The sequence below is a fragment of the Lactuca serriola genome, chromosome 2 (assembly GCF_051521515.1).
Source record: "Lactuca serriola cultivar US96UC23 chromosome 2, Lser_US96UC23_V15, whole genome shotgun sequence".
NCBI classification, from domain to species: domain Eukaryota; kingdom Viridiplantae; phylum Streptophyta; class Magnoliopsida; order Asterales; family Asteraceae; genus Lactuca; species Lactuca serriola.
The window spans coordinates 188,096,308-188,123,809 of NC_136409.1; the positions used below are offsets into that span (position 1 = coordinate 188,096,308).

Sequence of the window (27,502 nt, forward strand, 5' to 3'; positions counted from 1 at the left end):
GTATATTTCCTTTTATTTTGTAATTATAAAACATTAAAAATTGTAAAAATAATGAAAAAAAGAAATTAAAAGGGAAAAAACGTCCATTCAGGTTTTCCAGGGACCAAAACCATGGGAACATCTTAATTTTGGGACCAAAACCACGTAAAATTCTTGATTTTGGACCAACCATGCAAGTCGGAGACTTTTTGGACTGTATCCACAATTTTTTGCAAACCACGAGGACCAAATTTGCAGTTTTGTCTATAATTTTTCAATTGGTTCTATGTCTAATCATCAGTAAAAAAATATATCTTATATCCTATTATCATTCACATTATCTTTATTTATTTATTACACTTTACAGTGTGGAAGAAAATTGAAACATTATTTACATTATTTTTTTTATTACAACTAATCATCTTAATTAATATTCCAGTTTGAGAACACACAAAGTTTTTGAAAACACACATCCAAACACTTATAAATTGAGTTAGCCTCTTTCAAATTATGCATGGTATCGTGGTAGACATCTCATTTATACAATATAATTGCATTTTTTTTATTTATTTTTGGTATTTGTTGAATGAATAGACAATACAAGATTTGTAGACCATATATCTTCCAAACCGTATGTTTATTAATGTGCATTTATGGATTACAATGGTTGACCATGTATCCACCTCTTGAACATCACAAAACACTCTTCGGGCTTATACTCGGGGGCTGTGTGCCCCCCACCCTGTAATGACAAAATATTATGTTCAGTTAACATCAACACTTATTAAAACCCGAGACAATTATGTAACACTCCAATTACTTGCCTTTACAGTGGCATATGTCATTCTATTGGAATAAGTCTCTGTGTACCTGCCCAAATACGATAATCCACTTAACTTCGATACATTTGGACTCGGTTTGAGTACTAGTTGAAAAGTTATCTTTTAGCTTATCAACAACTTATCAATAAGTTATTTCAATAACCTATCAAAAAGCTAGTTTTCAAACTAAGATAAGTTGTTTTTATGGTCTTATCGAACATTATGTTACAATAAGCTCAAAAAATAAGTTAACTTATAAACTAATTTATGCACGCAAAATATAGCCTTGATATCACATAAGGATAAGTTGTGCAATGGAAAATAACGACAATTGTAAGTTACCCTGCGATTTGACCATGAGCCTTCCATGATCGCCATTGATCAATAACAATGTAACCAAGGTCTTTTATCCATGCTTGAGTCGATTGGTGAGGAATAACCATATCGTGGTCACCACTATGCCAAATTATTGAAATGTAATTAATTAGGAGATCAAACGTCAATGTGTGTTATAAAATAAAGACTACCTGTATACAAGTGATCGATAATCCTTGTTGCTGAGGTTGAGATGATAAGGTCTGACATCATCTACTATCGTTGTGAAATTTAAATCATAATTGCATCTTATCCAAGTTCCAATGCTCTCCTTCATTTTTCGTAGCATATGTTTAGTAACACCGTAATTTTAAATTATTAATTTCACTATAAAGTTACATATGATAATCTTACTCTATCAATTTTATATTCCTAAAAGAGTATAGAAAAATAATGTTTTTCAACTCACTAATGTTGATGCACTGTCAAAATAGTTACTGTCAAAATAGGTATAGGATTAGATTGTTGTAGATAATATTAGATTATGAGTTGTTCAAGTCACGTTGGAGATATTGGTGTAGTTTAGGATTACAATATGAGTCTTTAAAAAAGTTGTTGTTTGGATGAATATGATTTTATAAAATGAAGGTACTTTGGATAAACATAAGTAAAAAGATGAGAAAAAATTGATAAAAGCGGGATTTAAAGGAAGTTCTCCCCCATCCTGGTATTCTTTATTCAACGATTGTTTCATAATTAAGTCAAAATATATCTATTTATAGCTAACCGGATCAAATCAAGTATCTATTAAGTAAACAAACACAACTTAAAATTTTATTTTCTAGAAATTTGCACGAATACCTTTCTGATTCGCAATGCTTCTCTAACGCCAACATCATTTGCCCAGTAATAAGCTAGACGTGTTTCATCAAACTACAACAATACTCAAAAAAACAGTAAATCCCCTTAAGCGTCGTGTTGCAAGATTTATAATACAAACTTACCCGACAATAAAATGCAGAAAGTAAACGTCGCTCTTTAGACAACATTTGTCTAGGTAATTTGATTGGCGATTCAGTATCACCACAATATGGTTCTAATACTTGGGGTTGTTGGATCCCGTCTATACACTACAAAAGTTATATATTTTGGCTTTCATTATGGTGTAAATATGAGCAAATTATGATTAAAGAAAGTGGATGTGAAATAAGTAACACACTTTCTCGTATAACGCAAGATTTTGCAGACATTCTACATTGTCTGGGTTTATGTAGTCCGATCGATACTCGCCTTGACAACTGTGGAATAGTGACTATAAAGATATTGAAAATTAAGAGCATTAGATAATAAAACAAGTAACAAAATTTAGGAGATGATTACCATTTGTGTAGAACAAACCTTATAGAGTTCATCGGAAATAAGCCCCATACCATTTGCAAATCGTATTTTATAATTGTCTTCTTCTGGGAATGTCAAAGGGTTCCCGAGTACGTATCCCTGTCACACAAGGTTAACTTAACCGTTTTGTATTCAAATATTGCATTTTTTTCATAAGACAAAACTTGATACCTTTATATTAATGTAAGGCTTAATGCCAATTTCGTTTCCTACACATTGCCACATACTTTATGGTAAATTCAGTTGCACAAGATTTATGATGCAACTATTTCACGAACACTTGTTAATATACCAACAACATGTACCATTTGATATTATTTGTGTGATTATGGGGATTGGGTTTCCAGAGAACGAGTCGCCTCCAATGTAAAACGGGTTGGAAATGAACTCCATATGACTTTCGAGCCACTGCATAATGCATTCGAGTATAGTAAAAAAAACTTGCAAGACATTTGAATTCAATATGTAGTACTTAACATGTTTAGGTTATGTTTGTTCGCATTAAATAAAATAACAATAAAATGATATAAACATAATGATAAATAAGTAATTATATCCAGGTTATGTTTCTCGTAAACATAAATAGTCATTTAGTATTTTTTTTTCTTCGAATAGCAAGCATTCCCAAGCTCCAAGTTGTGGGATATGAGCATGCGACAACACCATTTTGGAATTTGGAATATGTTGTTTGGTGTGTAATAGCATGCACATTAATTAGATTAAGTTGGTAAACATAGACAAAGATGTTTTAATGTTTGTGAAATGAGACCAACCTTTATACGGACCACGGTGGGTCTCATGGTCTAGCTAGCCACGACTGTGGTTTGTGCACATTAGCTCGAACCATCGTGGTCCTCCGTGCTCGTGGTCTTCAATGGTGGACATCATGAATCAAAACGACCAATAAGATTGGATTGCTCACTTGAAGGAGGGAAACTGAAAAAAAGAGGGAGCTGGAGTTTTTTTTTTCTATGGGTAAGAAGACACAATTTCTAATTCTTGCCAACTTTGAACCCTGAGATGCAGTTTATTGACAGAAAATTCTCTTGACTAGAAATCCTTTAACATATATAGTTTCTAAAATGACAAATTAAACATTGGATTTATATTACCTAATTAATTAAGTAATTTGTTTTAAATTATTATTCTTATTATTGTTATTAAATCACTTATTTGTATAATTAGTATTTAATAAAAATTATATGTTTTTTTAATGTATTTTTGAATTAAATTTAAACAAAAAAATGAGGTGGAGTGGTGTGTTTAGTGGTAGGTATCCCATGGTTAGTGGTAGGGAGTGTGGTGGTGATGTGACACCCACCACTATAGTTGTTAGTGATGGATATAACGGATGACCTAAGTAATCACTTTCGCTGAAGTGGTATTATTATTATTATTATTATTATTATTATTACCTGTAAATTATTATTAAATTAAAGACCAAATTCATTTGCTAAATAAAAGAGTAAATTACACAAAGGTTCATGATTTCTTGGTGTGGTGCTAGATTAAACAATTTCAGTCTAACCTTTTTTCTTGCATCATGTGAGTTTTTCTTTCAAAGGATAGTTATTAAGTTGTTAACTCTAAGGACCAAAGGGCTTCTAGCCCAGTGATATCTTATGTTATCCTTCCTATTTGAGGTCGAAGGTTCAAGTCCCGCAGTGGACATATGTGAAATAATTTAGGAGTAGTTTAGTATATTTTCTGTTTAAAAGAAAAGGTTAACTCTAAGGTTTGGCTTGTTTATCTTTCTTAAACTACCATTTTACCGTTTAGTAATTTATTTTAATGTATTTGTCTTTTCAAAAGAGACCCCTGTCCACCCCTAGTGCTCCTATGAACAACCGTCACCACCATTGTCACCTAACTCAAGGCTATGACATGAAATGTGTAACTCCCAACACCATGAAAAGTAAAGCATTATCACTAGTACCTCTACACACATCTCATGATTCGTTTTAAATTCTTAGAACTGTTCTTCGTCCAGGTGAATCAAAAAGACCTAAAAACAACTTTTCAATTGTGGGCTTCAAATTGTTTTTGGAGTCGTCTATGGTAGGTGTTGTGGTGGTTAAAAATCAACATAGGAAAACCACCATCAACTCAAACCTAAAGTGAAGGGAAGTGAAGTGAAGTGCGACAGTTTCTTTGGTTTTGAAGAGCAAGGGGAAATAAGGTGGCAGAATAAAACCAAAAGGTGTGTGTGTGTGTGTGGGGGGGGGGGGGGGCTCTTATCACCTAAGTGAACACCACCCTCTCATATTTTAATGAACCAGAAATACGTAAAATGATAAAATCGAGCATTTTTGTGTGTGTGTGGGGGTGGGGGGGGGGTGGGGGGCTCTTATCACCTAAGTGAACACCACCCTCTCATATTTTAATGAACCAGAAATACGTAAAATGATAAAATCGAGCATTTCTTTCAAACCTAAAATTAGACCATTTGCAAACCATATAAAAAAGCTTTGCACAAAATAAGTTCATAAAATAGGTTGATAAATTTTCACAAATGATCATAGTACTTTTCAATTTTTTCCTAAAATAGTCATTATGAAACATTTTTTTGCATGAATGGTCTCTACAGAACAAACCTTGCACACAAATGGTCCTTATGACTAACTCTGTTAACAAATTATGTTATGTGTTTATAAAACGATGAAAATACATTTTTTATTTTTTTAATTCTTTATATAAAAAACAAATATACTCAAAAAAGATACACACACATACAAGAGCATACAAGAGCATACACCTACTGCCACCATGCACCATCACACCACCTATTGCCATCGCCCACCATCCAGTGTCTGCTGCCCACCACCACTTACTGCCACCTATTATAATTACTTTTCAAATCCCCTACCACCACACCACTTGCCACCAAAACAATCACCATTACCTACAACCATCACCATTAACCACCACCACAAATCCTTGCAAAAAATTGAGACCCAAAAAACCAAGACACACACACATACACACACTCTAGAAAATCGAGATCCCTTTTCCCATTTACAAGAACATGTTTGTATAGAAGATGACAAATTCTGATTAAACACACACACACATCAATGCCTCTATATCCAACAAATGAATCAACTATTATTTCTTGGAAACCCGCTGACGCCAAAACTGTACCAATAACTCCTTCATATCGTTCGATTATGATCCTTTGTATGAAGTAAAAGGGAAGGACAGAGACATAAACAAAGAGGGCCGGGTGGTGGTTTTGTTTGTGGAATGGCACCCGGAGGTGGCCACAAAAATGCCATGAAGTCAATGTTGGCATACCTTGCTCCGAAGATCGATCAGAGATGGGTTTAGGTGGGATTTGTAGGAGACATCAAAGAGAACACGATGGCAGTGTTTGCTTTGAAATCTGACAATCGAAATCGGGGATTTGCACAATTTTTGTCTTCTCTAAAACCACACCTGCAATCTCGAACCGATATTCTTCATTTTTTTGATTAACAAGCCTGAATCAATTTCAAAGGAGGGTGAGGGGTAGACATTTTGAATTGATTTCAAATGAAAGGGGAATTTGAGTTTCTAAATTGATTTCAAATGAGAGAGGGGAGACGAGATTTGGAACTATTTCTGGCGGAGATGGAAATGGTAGAAGAAATATGGGTGAAGATGGAGATGGTTGAAGGTGGCGACAGTCAAAGATGGATATGTATGTTCTTGAGAGTGTGTGAGGGTGTTCTTAAGAGAGACTATGTGTTTGTATGTGTTTTGAAGAGAGATGGAAAGATGAGAAGCTGAGAGGTGGAGAGAAAAAGAGAGAGAAAGAGAGGATATATATATATATATATATATATATATATATATATATATATATATATATATATATATATATATATATGAATGAGTTCTATGGAAAACAAATAACTAGGGCAACATCTACCGGAACCAATAATCAAATGACACGTGTCCATTTCTTTCTTCACAAGTAATGTATTGTGGAAGTTATTGTAGAAGTGATGTGTTGTCATGTTTTCATTGGTTCAAATATGTGTTGCCCTAATGATTCATTTTCCATATAACTCTTCCCTATATATATATATATATATATATATATATATATATATATATATATATATATACACACACACACACACACCAAAGGGCTTCTAGCCCAGCGGTATCCGGTGTTGCCCTCCCTCCTTGAGGTTGAGGTTGTGGATATATGTGGATTTAAGGTGTAGTTTAGGAGTAAGTTATATATATATATATATATATATATATATATATATATATATATAACTTACTCCTAAACTACACCTTAAATCCACATATATATATATATATATATATATATATATATATATATATATATAGAGAGAGAGAGAGAGAGAGAGAGAAAGAATCATAAGGACCATTTGTGTGCAATGTTTGTTACGTAGGACCATCCATACAAAAAAAAGTTTCATCTAGGCTATTTTAAGAGAAAATTAAAAAACATTAAGACCATTTATGAAATTTTATCATATAGTTTTTTACACTTAAAAGCTTACTTGATCCTTTATGATATTGTAAAGACCATTATTGTTTGATTAGATTTTTAAAGAGTGTTTTACATGTATGGATTTAACAACCTTAGTTGTTGGATACTTTAACATTTATAAAAATTATAAACAAGTAAATTAGATAATTTTAAACCATTTTATAATAATAAAAATAAGGATATAAAATTATTGTAAAAACGTGAAGTTGAAATTTTATTATACAATCTAATTTTTCGAAAAAGACTATCTAACTATGCACTCTTATATGTATGTTGGAGCTAGAACTAAAATGAGAGAAATATTATTTTCGTAAAGTACATTTTAAAATTATAAAATGTGTTACTAACTCTTAAGAATATACCTTTCTTATAAATTCGTAGGCATGCTCAGAATATAGGATGTTATTAGAACAAGAAGCATGTGCCGTTCTAGCATAAGAGAACCCAGTACCAACGGGAATATCTAAGAAGATTATGTTTGTCATCTGTATCATAACAAAGTTTTATTAGAATCAACTTGAATTACATGTTACATGTTACTTATAACGAGTCAAATATATAAGATAAAAAGATAAGCAAAAAACATAGACAAAAATGAGGCAAAGTATATATCCAAAACGTGATATAATAAAACGTTTAATTGTCCAAAAAAATATTGTATTTATATAGAAAACCTGTAACCAATCCATAAACATTAAACAAAATAATGTTTTAAAAAAATCATAATGGAAAATGCCATCAATTTGTTGGTTACGAAAAATGAAAAGAACGAAATTTCAACTAAAACTTGTCTAAGCTTTTATGTGTGCGAACTCACACATAAATTCGGCACATTCTTTTCATTTTTTGATCAATGCCGAATGACTGAACTAGCCATTCTAACTTCTTTACACGTCTATTCAACCATCATACGGTGATGGTTAATATCTCATTCGTTCATTGTCCATTTTTGACTTTCCATATAGCAAACCTAATGCATCATTGAACATAACAAACATGAAACATCCACAATCTTCTTTCCGTCTCTAGTTTGGATAAGAACCGGGCATTAAGCTCCAAAATGGTAAAACCCAATTCTTTTAAACGTATAAACCCATCTTTTCTATATATATATATATATATATATATATATATATATATATATATATATATATATATATATATATATATATATATATATATATATAGAGAGAGAGAGAGAGAGAGAGAGAGAGAGAGAGAGAGAGAGAGAGAGACCTTGGTCCATGAACGAGATCTCAAAATCAAACTCGGCAAGCTTCCGTTATAAGCCACGGCCTCAAATTCAATTGGACCTATTTTATTCCATTCGGATCAAAAAACCAAATGTTAAAAATACATGTCTAAATTATTATATATGTGCTAAAAGTGTGTTAATGTTAATATATATATATATATATATATATATATATATATATATATATATATATATATATATATATATATATATATATATATATATATATATATATATATATATATATATATATATGTATATTAAAATTTAGGGTGCACGTTTAAAGTTATTGAATCAAAGTGACATGTTTTTTTAATTTTACAAAAACGTATAACAATTCGTTGGATTATACATGATAGAAATGAAAAAGGGTGATATATTGCAAATAAACGTTTATTGTATACTTGGGATCCCACCACAAAACGTGAAGGTTTTGCTAAATCGGGCCGGCCGATCGATAAGGCTATGTTAGTGTATGAGTGATAGTTGAAAGTTGAAACACATGCAAGTTTGTTAGAAGTTAGTCGAGTTAGTTTTATTAGTTTTCTGTTGTTGAGATTGTATGTAACTTAAACTTGATTCAATAATCAAAACTCAGAGATCTTCTCTCCTCTCCCTCTCTCTAAATGTGCCAATCATTAGCTTTGATTATTTTTATATTATTTATCAATTATCATCAACAATCCATGATTAACGAAAAAAATTCATTATTAACCTTAACATGACGTTCTTTATATAACGGCAATCCATCCTTTTAATCACAAGCATCCAAGAAAAAGTAAATATAAATACCGATTTCAAAGAGGAGGCCAGAAATGGAGGAACAACCCGGACCACCAGTAAGCCAGAGCATGAGAGGATCGTCTTTGGGATTTGACTCAGAATGAATGAAGTAATAAAACAATTGAACATCCTCATTCACATCCACGCCAACATAGCTACACATTATGGATATGTTGAACAAAAAACATGATAACTAAGATGCAAAGTCTAAAAATATAATGAATACATGGATACCCGGTTTCCAAATAAAAAGGAAGAGGTCCTTGAAACCCTGGAAGATACTTTATTCTTCCTGTTGATGTTGAGTTTGCAACACACAAACAAAGGGAGATGATGAAAAAACGATACATGATATTGGGCATGATTTAATTTCCTTCCCTTCAACCAAAAAAATGTTAGGTAACTCCAAGCAATTTAGCACTCTCAAATTTGATAGGAAGAATCAGTTGGGTGATGGCATTACGTAATATTAAATAGTAACATTATCTTATTTTATATATTTGTCCTTTTATGCTTTTTCACAAATCAATAGCCAAATTCAATAACAACACGTTAAGATAAAATTGCGTGACAATTTTATAATGAGAACGACATCATATATTTAAAAGTCAAAGTAGACATTTTCTTTTAACCCAGACCTCCTTTCATTCCCCCGGCCCATTTGAACATCGTATAACATGTTGTATTATTGTAAGAACATGATTTTATCAAAAACCTAAGAAGATGCTAGATAACAAGAAAAATTACATAGAAGAAATAGGGTTTCTAAAGCCAACCAATCAAATTAATTTTCATTTGATACTCCTAATGAAAAACCAAAAGATGGAACATATTGAAGTCTATGACTAATTGTCTAATCACTATGTGAATGAAACAAACATTATATGTTTTTTTTTTCCTACTAAAAAAAGTGGAACAACAAACACGATTTGATGTCAATCTCTCACTTATACACAAGACATTAATGTCTTTTTCTCCCTTTTTACCCAATTAAAAAAAAAAAAAAAACTTATTTTTCTCCTTAATCACACATCTCTGTCGTATAGTCCTTTCGTCTGACTCAAAAATGGTCGTGGTTTATGTAGTTGGCCATGAAAGTCCACAAAAGCCCCCAAATTCTACACACCAATCACAGAATTAGGCAGAGCAAAATTAAAATAAAGTCTAATCACGTGTTAAAGAAAAACTACTTATAAGGTTATAAATGGGTATATTTATCTAAAACGGCTCTATTTTAAACTAAATCTTTGAACTTTTAAATTAAGTTAAAATAACGTGTTTTGTTTGGAAACCTTGATATCATGCCATTGACAATCGACAATTTGACATAGAAACAAAATAAAATAGTTATGAGGAAAAAACTCCAAACTTGCATTAATGTTTTAATTGGCTATATATAACGTTTCTGTTAAAGATTACGTACTTATCTGTATATAAAATTAATCATGCATATCTCTCCATTTTTCTATATATCCAAGCAAGCCACAAAGCTTTCTAAGATAATTGAGCCAAAACTAATAGTAGCTTCAATCTACGATGATTTTATATTTTAGGAAAAAGTCTAGAAAAACTCAACAATTAATATCCTTTGATGCTTAACGATTCATTGTGTTATTTTAGGTCCATTGAAATCATTATATTTTTTAATTGTGGTTAAATTAATGATTCACAAATATATAACCAAGGAAAACTGTTTTGCATATTGCATCATTTGTTTAACCTATAAGGCTATAGAGATTATGTGGAATATCGATTACATTTTCTGAAAATAAAATGATAGCAATTTTCTTACGGTTTCTGGATATTATTAGTGCAATGTAATCTCTTTAGTTCCCTATAGGATATGCAACCGATATTTTTGGTTACAGTGGTCGATAGTCAATCCACCTCTTTAACATCATAAAACATTCTTCGGTTTTATATACAGTTGCGATGTGCCCTGCACCCTGCAACACACAAAAAAAAAATGCATCGATCCAGATTCAAATCTCAAAAGCTTCAACTTCAGGTGACCTATCGTTTTCAAAAATAAAAACAATATTTATAAACATAGGAAACAATAACATTCTGGTAACTTGCCTTCACAGTAGCAAATGTCATCCTATTCGAATAACTCTGTGTATACCTGTACAAACATGACAACCTAACTTCAATAGATTTGGTATCACGTTATGGCATGACTAATAACAACAATGATACATTACCCGACGATTTGACTTTGATGCTTCCATGAGCGCCATTGATCGGTGACATTGTAATCAAGGTCTTTTATCCATGCTTGAGTCGATTGATGAGGAACTTGCATATCATGATCACCACTGTGCCAAATTATTACCAAATTTCAATCCCAAGATCAAATGTGAATCCATATAATATGTTGTAAAACGAAGAGAACCTGTATATGAGTGAGCGGTAATCCTTGCTACTAAGGTTGAGATGATAAGGTCTCACATCATATAATGTTGTGGTGAAATTTAAAAAATCACGGTTGCATCTTATCCAATTTCCTATGCTTCCCTGCAATTTTGTAGGATATGTAAACAAACTATGGTTTTTGTAGGATATGTAAACAAACTATGGCTCTATCTACCTTAAATATATAGGAATTGTTATTAGTTATATCTACCCTAAATATACAGGAATTGTTATTAATTATCCATAAAGTCGTTTAACATTAAGATACATATGAACCAAAGGGCTCTTGGCCAAGCAATATCATGTGTTTGAAAATGTATATCTCCTCTAAAGGTTGAGAGTTCAAGTATCGTGATGGAAAATGTGTAATTTTGGGAGTAAGATTTAGAGGGTGTGAGTTAACTGTTCCAAAAACACGATACACACAAAACTAATATTTTTCGAACTCGTTAATGACAATTTTAATAATCAAACGTTAAGGGTATGTTTTCAAAACTAATTGGTAGTATAGTTTTGTTTGTGTAGAATAGTTCGACAAAAGTAGCTGTAAACTTATATAGGGACACATTACAGATAGTTTTCTTTGTGTAAAATAGTTCTGCAAAAGTAGTTGTAAACTTTTAAAGGGATAAATTAAGATAGTTTTGTTTGTGTAGAATAGTTCTGCAAAAGTAGTTGTAAACTTTTAAAGGGATAAATTACATGCTAAAATCTAATTTTGGGTTCTTCCAAGTGTTCATTTCATCAATGGAATATAGTATTATCGATTCAATTAAACTCAAATTTTTATTAAAATGTTTTATACCTATAACCAACTTTTTATTATTTTTAAAACCATCCGTTGTCGAACTTTTAATTCAGGCATCTGACTCACCTCATATATCTTGTCTTCGTCAATTCCTCACACCTCCTTCCACCAATATGCAATGTCGTCATCGACCCTCAACAAACCCTATCATCTTCACCGTCCTATCATAACACCTCACAATGCCCATTCAACTTCTGCTCGTATACATAACCACACACCTCTCTATATGACCAATCCTTTCACAAAGTTAACCCTTGTTTTTATTTAGTTAGTTATCAATTTTATTCATTGTTTCCTAGTATAATATTTTCCTTATGTGTTTTTGGACATTGTATTTTCCATAACTTATATCTTCACATCGAAGGAATATATATATATATATATATATATATATATATATATATATATATATATATAACAATACATTGGTTTTACAAAAAAATGGCCTAAAACATGGGCCTATTAAACTATTATTTGTATACTAACATCATCCCGAAACTTGATTGGGGTTTAATGCTCACATTAAAACTGAACCAAAGTTCAAGAAATAAAGATGATGGAGAACCTTTGAATAAGATATCATAGTACCGAGACGATGATAGAACATGAAGTACATGAGCTCTCCTTAAAACAACATGGTAGAGAATAAAGTGTATGTCAATCTCAATATAATTAGGTTTGTTGATGTTGAATTGTGTTTGACATGTATTTTTGCAACCATTGTCATAGTAAACAACAATTGCTTTAATGAGTGAAGCATGAAGTTCTCTGAGGATATTACACAACCAACATGTCTTAGCAACGACATTAGTGATGCTTATGTATTCATCTTCGAAACTAGATATGAAACTCACATCGGGTGAAGTGATTGTGCCCTAATAAGACACTATATCAGCTCAAGTTTTCGTTTGAGTAGGTAATGATTCTAGAGGATGCGGATACATGCCATAATCAGTGGTACCATGGACATGGCACATGATGCACTTCAGATCATGAAAATAGGGCTCAAAAGGATCATACATATAAAGACAAATGTATTGAAGAATGTATGTGAGATCCTACCGATAAGGATTGGCTAGGGTTGTGTGTCCGGTCTGTGTTACTAGTATTGAGGATATGTTCCTGAATAAAACATAATCAAAAGTGCATGAAGTACTTTGAATTTATTTTATATGTAACACCCGTTTTCTGGAATAGGTCGATTGAGGACTTAAAGGGATCAAAGGTAACGTTTTTGGGAAAAACCTTGTGCCAAGACGTGGTGAATAGAGCACCACAACGTGGCATGCCAAATGCATGAATGTGTATCTCTTTGAGTGCCACTATATGACAAAATATTGGTCACGACGTGAAAACCTCCTGCCTACAAAACCATATTTTACGGGCCTTGAACCCTATTTAAGGGAAGTTTAGTGTTTGCACACCCTCAACCTCCGTCACACCTCTTTCACCCTCAAATAAACCCTAGCCTCCATCGAGTCCTTTTAAAGCTTTGAGGTGTTTTGTGAAATTGCAGGAGAAGAAGAAGGTGTTCTTGAGTATTGATCTAACAAACAAATATCATCATCATCTTGTTGCACACCTAATGGACCTTTGTAAGTCCTCAAGTTGTTATCTTTAGTGTGCAAACCTTTTAAATCTAGATTTAGAGGCTTGTTCTTCATATTTTTGTTGGTTTGGATGAGTAGATTGTTGGATTAATGTCTAAGTCCATAACTATTTTGGTATTTACTTGACCCGATGGTGCATGGTCCTTTTGGGTTGCCTTCACCAAAGCAACTTGATAAGATGAATTATGGAGAGAAAGGATTAAATATGATTTATTAATATATTATGAGAATAATATATTAAAGGAGAAATCATAGTGTTTAATTAATATTAGTCAAGAATTAATTGGTAATTAGTTTTTGTGACTAAAAGAGATTAATTAAACTTAAGGGACTGGAATTGTAATTATAAGATAATTGCAATTTGGGTCATGGATTGCCTTGAATCAAGAGGTGGACGAATTCTATGGGGAAACCCATAAGGAAATCGTCCATGGGCTTGATTAAAGGAGTCTATGGGTTGCTTAGGGCTTAAGCAACCAAATTAGGGTTTCCTTGTTAGATAACCCTAATAGCCTCACTATATATAGAACCCTTAAGGCTTAAAAACGTGGACAAGCAACCTTCTAGGGTTTTCACACGGTTTTGGCAGCCTCCATCCTCTCTCCTCTTCATCCTCTTGCTTATGGTGTTTGTGAACCATTAGAGGAGTGACACTTGTGACTCTAAGCCTTCCAAAGTCAATTCAAAGGAGGATTTGGGATTGTTATTGCTACATAACAATCAAGGTAACATTATAAACCTATTCTTATGTTAATATTGATTTCCATATGCTAGAATTAGGGTTTATAGTCTTGGATTCAAAGCATGTACAATAGAGAAACCTAGATCCAAACATTAGGGTTTGTATGAGCACACAGGATGTTCTTATAGCCAAAACCCATCATAGATTCCATAAAGTAAATAACTTTATGGATCCTTGAAGTCCCTTTGGAGTTATATGCTCCAGATCTAGAGGTCTACGGTGTTTTGGTCACATACACAAGTTTGAGTTTATTTCCTCCATGTTTTTGACCTAAAATGTAAAGAGACATGCATTGTACATGCATGTCAATAAAGCACCAATTTTTATAATGCATTAGGTGAAGCAAAGCCTTCTGGAACATATGGATGGGTTGCTTTGGTGATTAAGAACCTAATACATTAAGAAGGCCAGAGCAGTTCTCACAACGTGAAGGATTGGCCTTCACGGCGTGATAAAAGGCAGTCTCCGCGACTATTTTGTCTTGAGGCCACCACGACATGGTAGAATCTTGGCCACGAAGTGGCGGCTGGCTGTGAGAATTAAAGACAGTTTAAGTATTTTGTACAAACTGCTCAAAAGTTGTAGCCTTAAATTGATAATGATTTACATACAACAACATATTAAATCTAATAAATTAAGTATAATATGTTAAAAACTAAAGACATAACTTTATAAGTAGAAATAAAGATATTATTTTAATATTGAAATTTAGTTTCTTTATGATTACACTTTAGGTTTGATATTTATTTAACATTATTAACCAAATTATAATCATTATTAGAAAGACACTACAATTTATCACTTTTAACTATTTACAAAATATTATTTTGGTTGTTTAAGTTAAACTAAAATTTATATTTAAGTTGGTCCTATAATGTTATATTTAAATTTATAATTTAAATATTTTATACAAATTGTTCAAAAGTTGTAGCTTTAAAATGATAATGATTTACATCCAACAATATATTAAAACAAATAAATTAAGTATAATATGTAAAAAAGTAAAAAAAAAACATAATTTTATAAGTAGAAGTAAAGATATTCTTTTAATATGGAAATTTAATTTATATATGATTACAGATTTGATATTTATTTAATATTATTAACCAACTTATAATCATTATTAGAAAGAAATTAAAAAATCATGGGAGTCTTAAATGAATGTGGTGAAAGAAAAAATATTTCCTTTATATATATATACACACATACACATAGAGCTAGGTTCAAATGTGGATTGACATCTATTGTGTGAACGTGTAGATAATGCTATTCTGTGAGAATTATAAAGAAAATATGTTGTTTGATAATATGAATACGTTCAATCTTATATAATTATTTTAATTATTAAACATTTTCACTAATTAAATCGTCTATAAAGTTATTATACACTTGTTTTTAATTATTCTCATTCTGTTAGAATGTTATCAGGATGTTTATTGAGTTATATTCTGTAATAATTAAAATAAATAAAAAAACGATGAATGAGAACAAAAATGAATTAGAATTGGTGAAAATCCATTAAAATAACAATAGTTCTGTGAGATTGAACATATTCACATTACTAAACAACATATTCTCTTAGTAATTTTTATAAAATAGCATTATCCACACGTCCACACAATAGTTGTCAATCCACATTATAACCTAGTCCCACACACATATATTGTATATTAAATTTAATTATTATTTAATTAAATAAAGATAGATATTAAATGATATTCATATTATAATTTTTTTAGGGAAACTAATTAAGTTCGTCATCAATATCAGCATTAATATTTTTTTAGAATGAATTTGCATCTACGTTTTTATGATGGGTTTGTGTTTTGTTTCAAGAGCCACTTATTCAGAATACAAAAAAGTTGCTTAGAACATTGAGAACGATAATGTATTCTACCATAATGAGAGTTTATTCTAGTAGAATACACCATCGTTCTCCATGTTTTAGGCAATTTTGTTGTATTTTAAGTGAATGAATCCTGAAACAAAACTCGAACCTATACATGAAACCTAGATGCGAATTCATTCTGAAAGAATATTATTGCCCATATTAATAACAAATTTAATTAGTTTCCATAAAAATAAAATTATAATTATGTATATCATTTAATATACATACAATTATGAAAATCATTTAATATCTATCTTTATTTATTTAAATAATAATTTATTTTTTATTAAATTCTTAATTCTTATTGGTACATACTAGCACACAATAAATGTAAGGATCAAGTAAGAACTAAAAAAAAGTTAGGAATTGTGAGGACAATTTTTAGCCTTAAGATTGAAAAAAATAAATGACCAAGATTTGATTTTGTTTATCGTCAAAATCTCATTAGATGATATGACATTTTCGTAATTAATTGCGAGATTTTAATAAGTTCAAGAGAAGGTTAATTGTTTGGAGGGTACAAGTGAAAAAAAAACAAAAAATTAAATAAAAAAAAAAATTAAAATTAAGTCATGTGGCATCTCCAGGAGCTGACATGTGCTCACCCCCTCCCTAAGCATGACAATTGTCCAGTCCTTATTGGCTGGTGGGTTTTTTTTCTATCCACTTAGTTTTTCGACCATAACTTTTTTTTTTTTGAAAAAAAAATCTGAAAAAACCAAAGTTTTTAAAATTTAATTCTCTACAAAATGAGCACAATCATGAAATTTTGAGAAGAAAGTAGTTTTTTATTTTTTTTATTTATAAAAACCCAGAAAAAATTCTCCAAAAATTATAACAATTTAAGGAATACCTCACTATTGAATGACTTCGTAAAAAGAATTTTTAAAAAATAAGGTATTTTAGATACCAAACTTGATTTAAAATGTTAAAAGTTTTTAAAAAAAATGTTGAACATAATATGATGCAAATAGGGATCATTCAAAATATTTATGATTCAAAAATATTATGATTCAATATGTTTATGATCTAAAAATATTTTGATACAAATATTTAATGATCCTTAATTATTATATTTTTTATGATTCAAAGTTAAATGATTTAAAAAGTATAATGATCCAAATGTTATATTGAACAAAAACTTTATTTAATTCAATATATTATGATCCAAAAAATATGATGCATGATATCGTTATGATTCAAAATTTTATGATCTAAAAATAATATGATTCAAAAAAAGTATGAATGAAAAATATTATGATCCTTAATATTGTTCTTATTTAAAATTTTATAATTGTTAAACATTAAAAAACTTAAATAAATATTTAGTAAAAAAATCAAAAAATAAAAACAAAAAAGATCCCTACTATCTTTGTAATGCCCAGTTCCTAGTACGTATTTTAATTTAAGTTTTTGCATTTTTGCTCTGGGACTCGACGAGTTGGAGGTCCAACTCGTCGAGTAGATGTGAGTTTTGGGACGCGGGTGGAAGTTTCTACTCGCCGATTCGAAAGTCCCGACTCGACGAGTAGACCTGTCTGGATGAAACCCTAAATTTGAGGGTTTGCACCCTATTTAAACACATTAAGTGGCCTCCACTCCAATCCATCACGCTCAGACCCCCATTCACGAAACCCTAATCAATTGTGAGTGTTCTTGAGCATTTTGGAGTCATTTTTGTGAATTGAAGCTTGGAGGTTCAAGAAGAAAGCAGTAGATCCAGAGTCTTGGTTGCATTTCCAGCTTGTTTGAGGTAAAAAGCTTCAACCTTGACTTCCCATTTGTTAGATCTTCTTTAGGGCTTGAATCGTCATTTTTGGGGCATTTCTAAGTCCCTTTCGGGTTTAGAGTGTATAGTAGAGTGATGACTTCAGATCTCGAACCATGGAAGGTTCTCTTGGCATAAAGGTGCCATCTTTATGGCCATGGGAGCCCCATGCACCTTGTAGACTTCATTTTTGGGTATTTTGAGCTTGAAGACCCATGCATGGACGTAAAGCTCGTATCTTTACGTGTTATATCCACCCTAGGAGGTCAGATCTACCCGTTGGATGCAAAGAGCTCGACATAAATCGATTGTATGGACATGGACTTTGGGGGACTCGCCGAGTTGTTCATAAGACTCGACGAGTCGGGTAATGATTCCCCCAATCCTTTTCTGTTTCTGAGGAATCTGGTTGAGTTTAGAAGAGGACTCAACAAGATGAACGTGAATATGAACTTGAAGATCAAAGGACTCGACGAGTTCAAGGCAATGTCCCGATTGATATGAAGATGAACTCGACGAGTTCAAATGGAAAGTCTCCATTCTGTCATAAGGAGAAACTCGGCGAGTTGGAGGGCAACTCGACGAGTTAGATCGTGAAGTTGAGATTCTCTGAGTTAGGGAACTTGACGAGTTGGTGGACCAACTCAGCGAGTTGAGTCAACCAGAAGTTGACTTTGACCATGATGTTGACCTTGGTCGTGACCTTTTACTTGAGTTGACCCTCGAAAGGGTTAAGAGTATGAATGGTAATTAAGGAAGCTTGTTATGTGTAGGAGTTTAAGGAGATTGAGAGAGGGATCCCAGCACCGATGACAATTCGAATACCACACGACATTGAGGTGAGTTACCTTCCTGTAGTAGTGGGTATACAACCACAATTTCGGCCCACTAGTAGGGGATCTTTGTTAGATGATTGTCTTTGTGATAATTGTCTGGTTCGTCACTATCTGAAATGCTTTATGGGATGAGATGTTTGCTATATATGTTAGTGGTAGTAAGGGTGGGATAGTCCCCGGATACCGATTAAAATATACCGAAGGGGTCGTCAGAACCCATGCATGCCTAGCAATATGTTTATATTATGCTATTATGTGGTAGTGGTAGGGGGTGAAATAGTCCCTAATTACCGGTTGAAAGATACGGAAGGGAAGATTAGCTCACGGTGACCGGTTGAAAGATACAGAAGGGGAGGTTAGCTCCCGGTTACCAGTTGAAAGATACCGAAGGGGAGCTCAGCTCCCATATATGCCAGGCAGATACCGGTTGAAAGATACCGAAGGATGGTCATTATAAGGTATGTGGTATGATAGGGGAACTCACTAAGCTTTGTGCTTACAGTTTTCAGTTTTGGTTTCACGTACCTCTTCATCGAAGGGGAAGGAGTGCATCGCACACATATGATTTCCGCATTTTGAGATCCATGAGATTATACTATGACATTATTACTATCTTGATGATATGGTTTTTGAGACATGTGACTATGGTTTTATGAATTAAAGTAACTCAATGATGTTTTCTTATAAATTGTTTGTATAAAACGTTATGTCAAAAATGAAATTTTTGGTTTTGAAAATTCGGATGTTACAATCTTCAAGTATGTAGTAAAGATATTTAAAAAAAAACGAAAAAAAATTAAAAACATTCAAACCGAACATTTATCTATTAAAAAAATTGAACTATTTTTTAACGAAAAACAAAAAAAAAAACCTAATAATAAAAACGAAAAAAAAACAAAATAAATGAAAAAGAAAAGAAAAACTCATTTAAATTACGTTTCATGGACGTTCGTCGCACAAGATTATTTTTGCGAGTCTGTATTACGTTTCATGCACGTATGAACGCGTCACGACCAAGTAAATGAGTTTAACGTTTGTGCCATTGACGAAATGATTGGTGGAGAATAATCCTCGTTGTTATGAAAATTTGAAAAAAAAAACTTATTTTTTTTATTTTTTATATTTATAAGAAACTCAGAAAAAAAATTCTTCAAAATTTTTAAAAATTTAAGGAATACTTATACTCACTATTCTAATGACTTTGTTAAAAGAATTATCATCACGGTTCTTACTAACAATATTGAGTTTCTTAGTCTTATAATATGTGCTTCAATTTCCTCTATAATATGTGCTTAATTATACTGTAACCTAAACTTAGTCAATTCAAAAGAGTACAAGCTAGTTTCTCTTCAAGTGCTTATGACTACGCTTATACTTACTTTAAATGTATAATTACCTTTCGGATATGCAATGCTTCTTTGACGTCATCATCATTCACCCAATAATTAACTAGATCTTTTGGATCATACTGCATCGTCAAAACCACATGCTTATTAAATCTCATGTTAACTGGATTTTATAAGGATTATATAGTAGACATACTTGACAATAAGATGCAGAAAGAGGCCGACGCTCTTTAGATCGTATTTGGCTAGGCAGTTCTATTGGCGAAACGGTTGCACTACAATACGGTTCTAACACGTCTTCCATATTAATACCATTAATACACTACAAAAGTTAAATATTCCGGTTTTTTCATGGTGCCAAGTAAATAAATTTATAACTAACAAAGAATGAATGAGGAATAAGTAATAAACCTCCTGGTATAACTCAATGTTTCGAAGACACTCTATGTTGTTTGGGTCTATATAACCTGATCGATATTCTCCATGACAGCTTTGTAACAATGACTATAAAGTCATTGGTAATGAAAATCATTAGATAATTAAACAGGTATTGAAATATAGGAGATGCTTATGATATAAGCTGGACAAACCTTATAGAGTTCATCTGAAATAAGTCCCATACCATTTGCAAATCGGATTTGATAATTGGTAGCGGGGAAAGTAATAGGGTTCCCGAGTATGTAACCCTATTGCACAAGATTCATCAATCATTTGTAAATTGATTTTGTAATACCTAATTGCAATTTACATGGGATAAAACATGAAACCTTGAGATTAATGTAAGGCTTAGTTCCAACATCATTTCCTGCACATGACATAAATTATGTAAAATTTGATTATACATAATTGATGCTCAAACATTTTCACAAAATAATAATAATAATAATAATAATAATAATAATAATAATAATAACATACCATTTGATATTAGTTGTGTGATTACGGGGACAGGGATTCCAGAGTACGAGTCTCCTGCAACGTAGAATGGGTTGGAAGTGAACTCTGGATTATGCTTGAGCCACTGTGGAATGTATCCAAGTATAGTAAGAAGACTTGCACTGTGAGATTATCATATACAACATGTTTCATATCTACTACATTGCTGGTTTGATGAAATGTGACAAACAAATATAAAAAAACAAGGCGACAAAATAAGCATCTATATTTTATTATAGGGTCAACACTATGTTTGGGAAGACTATTCTAGTGGACTAGTGGTCTATAAATGACCAACAAACGCATTTTATTACATCATCAAATGATCAAAGGGTAAAACATTTTTTTCCATGATTTCCAAGAGTTATATCGGTTAGAATAGGTTGACTTTATAATTTTGCCCGAGTTTTAGATTTTGTTACAAATTTGGTCTAAATATTTTTTATAGAGTTGCCACAAAATTAGTTTGTTTTTACAAATTCAATCTTTTTAAACTTCTTTTAGAAAACTTTTTGTATCAACTTTTTATTAAAAAAAATAATAATAATCTTTGTTTATAATTTTCCACAACATTTTTATTAACTTATTATACAAATTCTTATACTTTTTTTTTACATTTAAACTCGTAATTTTTCACGTTTAACATACTTAGGTAATTACTTTTAAATCGACTAAAAATATAATTGTTTTAAAAACAAAATTCATCTCTTAAAACTTATATTTTTAATATGAATAACTACTAAAGTTTGTAAATATTTTCTTTTACTTTTCCAAAATTTATGACAAATATCCTTTTTCATTGTGGCGTTTAATTTTGAATAAACTCAAGTAGATATTTAAAACGAATATATTTTTAACCGTATCTAAAAAACATAAGTGTATACATAAGTATCCTAGTTCTTTTGAGTTGAAATTAATTCACCGTTCTATCAAATTTGCAAGATAAAAAATAATGTTTGAGAAATGTACCTTTCTCATAAATTCGTAGGCATGGTCAAAATATTGGATGTCGGTAGAATGAACGCTACGTGTTGATTTTGCATAAGAAAATCCTGTACCGACCGGAATATCTAAGAAAATTATGTTTGTCATCTGCATTCCAAAAAGATTTATTATATAAGAGTAGTCAATTTCATAGATGTTTTATCTATAATAGATCAAATATAGGGTGTATTAAAATAATTTCATTAATAGTAATAATATAGTTCTTGTATCATATTTAAGCCATGACTTGTACATATGTACCGATAAGTAGCATAGCTGTAAGGATTTAGAAGAGGTGCACTTTGCTGTAATGACATTATGAATCACATTCCAATGTTAAGTGTGACACTAATTAATAGAGACACCATGTATACCTTTTTCATAAAAATAAACAAACCCAAAATATATCATCCTATCTGTCCTACCTTTTGACTAGATCCAGTTTCCATGGCATCCAATGATCAACGTATTGACACGTTTGTATATATACAGTTTTTAATTATGTTGCACCGAATCCCCTCCCTCTGGTCCACGAAAGCCGCCTTCCACACAAAACTTATCCGCAAGAATGTAAACATAGAGAGAGAGAGAGATGAGAGAGAGAGAGAGAGAGAGAGACCTTGGTCCATGAATATATTCTCGGAATCAAGGTGGGCAAGCTTCCATTGTAAGGCACCGCGCGAAACTCAATTGGACCTATATTGTTTGGATTGGGATAAGGAACCGAAGTTTCATGATTATTAAATAATGTTTGGTGATCTATATTTATTTACTTATTGATAAGAAATCAATCAGATATCAATAAATAATAGATACCGATCTGCAGAAGGAGGCCGGAGATTGAAGAACAACCGGGGCCGCCGGTAAGCCAAAGCAAGAGAGGATCATCTTTGGGATTTGACTCAGAATGAATGAAGTAGTAAAACAGTTGAACATCCTCATTCACATCCACTCCCACATACCTACATATACATATATATGTCATTCATTTCAATTTGGTGGCTAAAAATCACATAAACAAACCGAGGAAGAAGAAGAAGTGAAGTAGATCTAATGAATGATCGAATACCCTGTTTCGAGATGGAACGGAAGAGGTCCTTCAAAACCTGGAAGATACTCGATTCTCTTTGTTGACGTTAAATTTGCACTACATAAACAAAGGAGGATGATCAGAAAACGATACATCATCGATCTTTGGTATTATATTTACATATATGATATATGATATGATATATGTGTTGTATTTGAAGAAAGATTAGAGTCTGTAATCACTAATATGACAACCTGGGATTTAATACGAATACATAAATAAATAAATATATAAGCTAACAAATTATTTGTCCTGTCACGCCTTTTAAAACCATTAAAAATGTTATATTCTGACATGGATTTTATCCATAAAAGATTAGGTCATGGGAGATAGACACACTTATTTACCACCGTCCTTTAAATTTTTGGATACTTTGAATCATAAAATAAAAGTTTTTTATTTTTTCAAAATAAAACTTAAAATAATTTATAACGAAATTTAAGGATAAAAATACTTTTTGGTATGTATTTTAATTTTAAAAAAGTGTTCATTTACAAAAATATTTTAATAAAATATATTCAATATTGCTGGTGTTTTAAGCATGTTGATGATATATGTTTAATAATGTGATATACTAATATACTCATAATAATAAGTTTAAAAAAATTGTAAAATAAAACTTGTATATAAAACTAAAGATAGAAAATGAATTAATTTTGAAAGTTGTTGAACTAATGTGAGATTTTGAAGCACATCTATGCTAAAGAAAGCCCAATATGGTGCGCCTCTTAGATTAAATTAACGGCCATTAGGGTGTGAGCAATTTTGATTTAAAAAAAGAGTAAATTACACGTCCCTATGGTTTAGGGTAATTTGCGCGTTTGGTCCCTAACTTATTTTTCTAACTCGGAAGGTCCCTACTGTTTGTTTTTGTTACGCGTTTGGTCCCTGTCTTACCTAAAAAAACTATTTTGCCATTGATTTTTTAATTTATTTAAATAAACACCCCCCCAACCTTACCCCTCTCACCTTACCTTAGCTATACTACTATTTTTCTCTATTTAAATAATAGTCTTTTTAGGTAAGATAGGGACCAAGCGCGTAACAAAAACAAATAGTAAGGACCAAAAGCGTAACAAAAACAAACAACAGGGACCTTCCAAGTTAAAAAATAAGTTAGGGACCAAGCGCGCAACTTACCCCAAACCATAGGTACCATTCGTGTAATTTACTCTTAAAAAAAATTGTTTTTTGTCCAAATCCAAAAAAAAAAAAAAAATCAAACTAAATTGGATTTTAGGCGATTCATATTAAAATGAAAACTCAATTACAGAAATCCTAAATTACAAGTTCTGGTGAACTTGATTCAGATAAAAAGAAATATAGGAAGGTGAAGTTGATGAAGTTGCCTATTTGAATATGGTTATAAATAAAAATTAAATAATATGTCATATTAGAAATATGAGGCTGTAGGAGTGGTGCCACTGAAATCGCACTTCCTTCTCCGCCACATAAACGTCATGTCACTTTTTACCACTCAAATGTGGTTTCTTGCCACACCAAGGGTGTGGTGCCACAGTTTTAGTTTCATTTTTTTGTTTGTTTTTTTGTTAACTATTTTAATTTAATAAAACTTATTTTTTTTAATAAAAAAGAACATAATTTTAAAAACATAATATTTCATTAATTAAAAATCCAAATACCATACATTACTTAATTTAAAAAAAAAAAAAAAAAACTAAAAATTTAGAAAAACAAAGTAGAAACATAAAACCTACAACTTAAAAAAAACACATACGAAACCATTAAAAACTTGAAAAAAAAAATAGAAATTAGTCACGATTGATGTAACGGTTTTTCACTTCCTCCTTTATTGCCAAAACCACTTCAAGCTCAGCCCCGGTCATATTCGACGTGTTCATCGCTAGTATTCGCATGTCGCTCTCCCTTTGTTTCCGAAGCTTTCTTTCAGAAGCAATTTTCAAAATCTTGTCCATTCTGTCTTTTATACCCTTCATGTCGGTTCCCATTTCTTTCAAATCATTTGAATCCGACGTTTTGTCTTTGCCTTTGCTTTTTGATTTGTCTCTTCCCAATGGTCGGGAAGGTGGTGAAACTAGAACAAGTTCATCTTCGTTCAGATCAAATTGAACACGAGCATCTGATGTAGTGTGGTCGCACTCAAATGTTCTGTTGTGTTTTGACCCACTGTCGATATGTTGGTCAAATGTTTTGCTACTCAGCCATTTCCTGTTATCTTTCAAAAATTCGAAACTTCAAGAAACTTGAAAGCCTTCAGATTTTCTTTTTGATACACTTTCAACGCTTTCTTCAAAATGACTTCATTGTTTTCTCCACTTTTCCATTGACGTTTCATGTTGTTCCACAAGTCATTAAACAACATGACTTCCTTGTTCATCTTCCCCATTTGGAGTACACTTGATGTTTTGAACGGTATTCTCCACGGTTCATTCCTTTATGGAACCTGTGTAAAACGCGAATCCAAAAGCGGTCATGCTTTTGGTCTTTTCCAACCGTCGCATCTTCTGAAATATCGATCCAAGATTGTGCCAACACTAACGCTTCCAAAGGTTCCCAACATCTAGCCTCCGCCTTCTCTTTTCTTTTAGTTGCTGCTCGAGTGGGCTGAGTTTCTGTAACGAATTCCGGTTCAGAATCAGAAACGACTGTTTCTGGTTGTGTTTGTGTTTGTTGAACAAACTCGGGTTGGGACAAAAAATCAAATGGATTAAAATCTGAGTCGGGTTATGGTAGTGGTGGTGTTTGTGGTTGTGGTTGCCCTGGTCGTTGTGGGTCGTTGTGGAAAACAGGGAAACATACCGCCGTAGTGGTAATACGGAGGTGAGAAAATCGGTTGATCAAATGAAGGTATTGGGGTGTTGGTGTTTCTGGCTGGTGTTTTTTCTTTGCTAGGTTTTTTGGAAGAAGACATTTTTTCAAAAAAAATTGGATGAAATGATTGTGTAAATATGTGTTTAAAGGTGGTGTAAATGTAAAAATGGTAACATATATATATATATATATATATATATATATATATATATATATATATATATATATATAGATGGAGTAAATGGTTAAAAAAAATTAAAAAATAAATTACACGAATCTTTGAACAGTCAAAAGAAAAGAAATGGCAGCAACCAATCAGCACACACGGTCTTCAATGGCCGCACTGCGGTCTCGACCGCATGAAACCGCGCCCTGGGGCGGTGTTCGCGGTCCACGTGGTTATCATCGAGTATTATTAATCTTAAAAAAATTTAACAATTCATTTAAGGGATATCGATTAGCTTTTATTTAACGAGTTAATTAATAAAAATAATCTTTTTATTTTTGAAAATAAGTAGTAGTATGGAGTATTTGTCTATTTTGGACTTATAGAAAGTTATGTAAGATGTGGCGTAAAGTAAGTCCACAATTTGACATGTTAGCAACAAGTTCATCTCGAACTGTCATCGTATATTACTATTGTATATTACTGATTTGTATAGTTTCACAAATACAACATTTGTTTCCATCATTTCTTTCATTACAACCAAAAAGTTATAATAGCTTATTCATTTGAAAATGAGTTCATCAAATGAGTTCATAAAAAAGCTTTGTAAACCTCCCATTTTAGTGTCATAATCTTCAAATAACAGAACTTTTACACACATCTAGAAAGATGTGAACAACTGTTTTGAATTTTTCTTTGTCATTATCGGATGTGTGGTAAGTTACTTTTGTAATATACCACTCGTTTGTTTACAGTTACAATTTCATCGTGTCGGATAGATGCTGGCAAAATAACATCATCACCTTAGCATTCATTTTTGATTAACTTCAACCTCATGATCGGCCTCGTTATAAATGTTATCCAATAGATCTTGGGCATCTAGATGGTTATGAATATGTTAAATCCAGTCCAAATAGTTCTTATTGACAACGTCCAAAATTGGGAAATCATGTTTGAACAACATTTTCTTTGATGAACTTCGTTTTTTTGTTTTGTTTTGTTTTTTGGTTACTCCTCAAAGGAAAAAAGTGAACTATGATGCTTCCCTCTTTGAGC

At 31.8% G+C, this 27,502-nt stretch overlaps 2 protein-coding genes across 5 annotated transcripts; both read right to left on the reverse strand.

Moving 5' to 3' along the window:
- Positions 1-437: 437 nt before the first annotated feature.
- LOC145087799 (serine carboxypeptidase-like 2) lies at positions 438-9,511 on the reverse strand. Its single transcript, XM_079025869.1, has 14 exons — positions 9,296-9,511; positions 9,071-9,216; positions 8,260-8,336; positions 7,386-7,508; positions 2,819-2,921; positions 2,685-2,722; positions 2,514-2,612; positions 2,335-2,427; positions 2,120-2,245; positions 1,977-2,048; positions 1,328-1,446; positions 1,143-1,256; positions 804-849; positions 438-721 (listed from the first exon to the last, which is right to left on the reverse strand). The coding sequence occupies exons 1-14, from the start codon at positions 9,421-9,423 to the stop codon at positions 638-640; spliced, it is 1,368 nt and encodes a 455-aa protein (XP_078881995.1). The 5' UTR covers positions 9,424-9,511; the 3' UTR covers positions 438-637.
- Positions 9,512-9,930: 419 nt separating this feature from the next.
- Positions 9,931-23,692, reverse strand: LOC145087798 (serine carboxypeptidase-like 11). 4 transcript variants are annotated; one of them, XM_079025864.1, is made up of 15 exons: positions 23,467-23,690; positions 23,214-23,359; positions 23,017-23,093; positions 22,383-22,505; positions 21,396-21,498; positions 21,245-21,282; positions 21,068-21,163; positions 20,889-20,981; positions 20,674-20,799; positions 20,528-20,599; positions 11,457-11,578; positions 11,266-11,379; positions 11,141-11,204; positions 10,854-11,007; positions 9,931-10,179 (listed from the first exon to the last, which is right to left on the reverse strand). In XM_079025864.1, exons 1-14 carry the CDS (start codon positions 23,583-23,585, stop codon positions 10,924-10,926), a joined length of 1,377 nt encoding a protein of 458 aa, XP_078881990.1. In that variant the 5' UTR covers positions 23,586-23,690; the 3' UTR covers positions 9,931-10,179; positions 10,854-10,923. The 4 variants fall into 4 exon arrangements, with proteins under 4 accessions (XP_078881990.1, XP_078881993.1, XP_078881991.1 ...); XM_079025867.1 differs by having other exon boundaries at positions 11,141-11,186; positions 23,467-23,688; XM_079025865.1 differs by lacking the exon at positions 9,931-10,179 and having other exon boundaries at positions 10,739-11,007.
- Between the last annotated feature and the right edge of the window lie 3,810 nt (positions 23,693-27,502).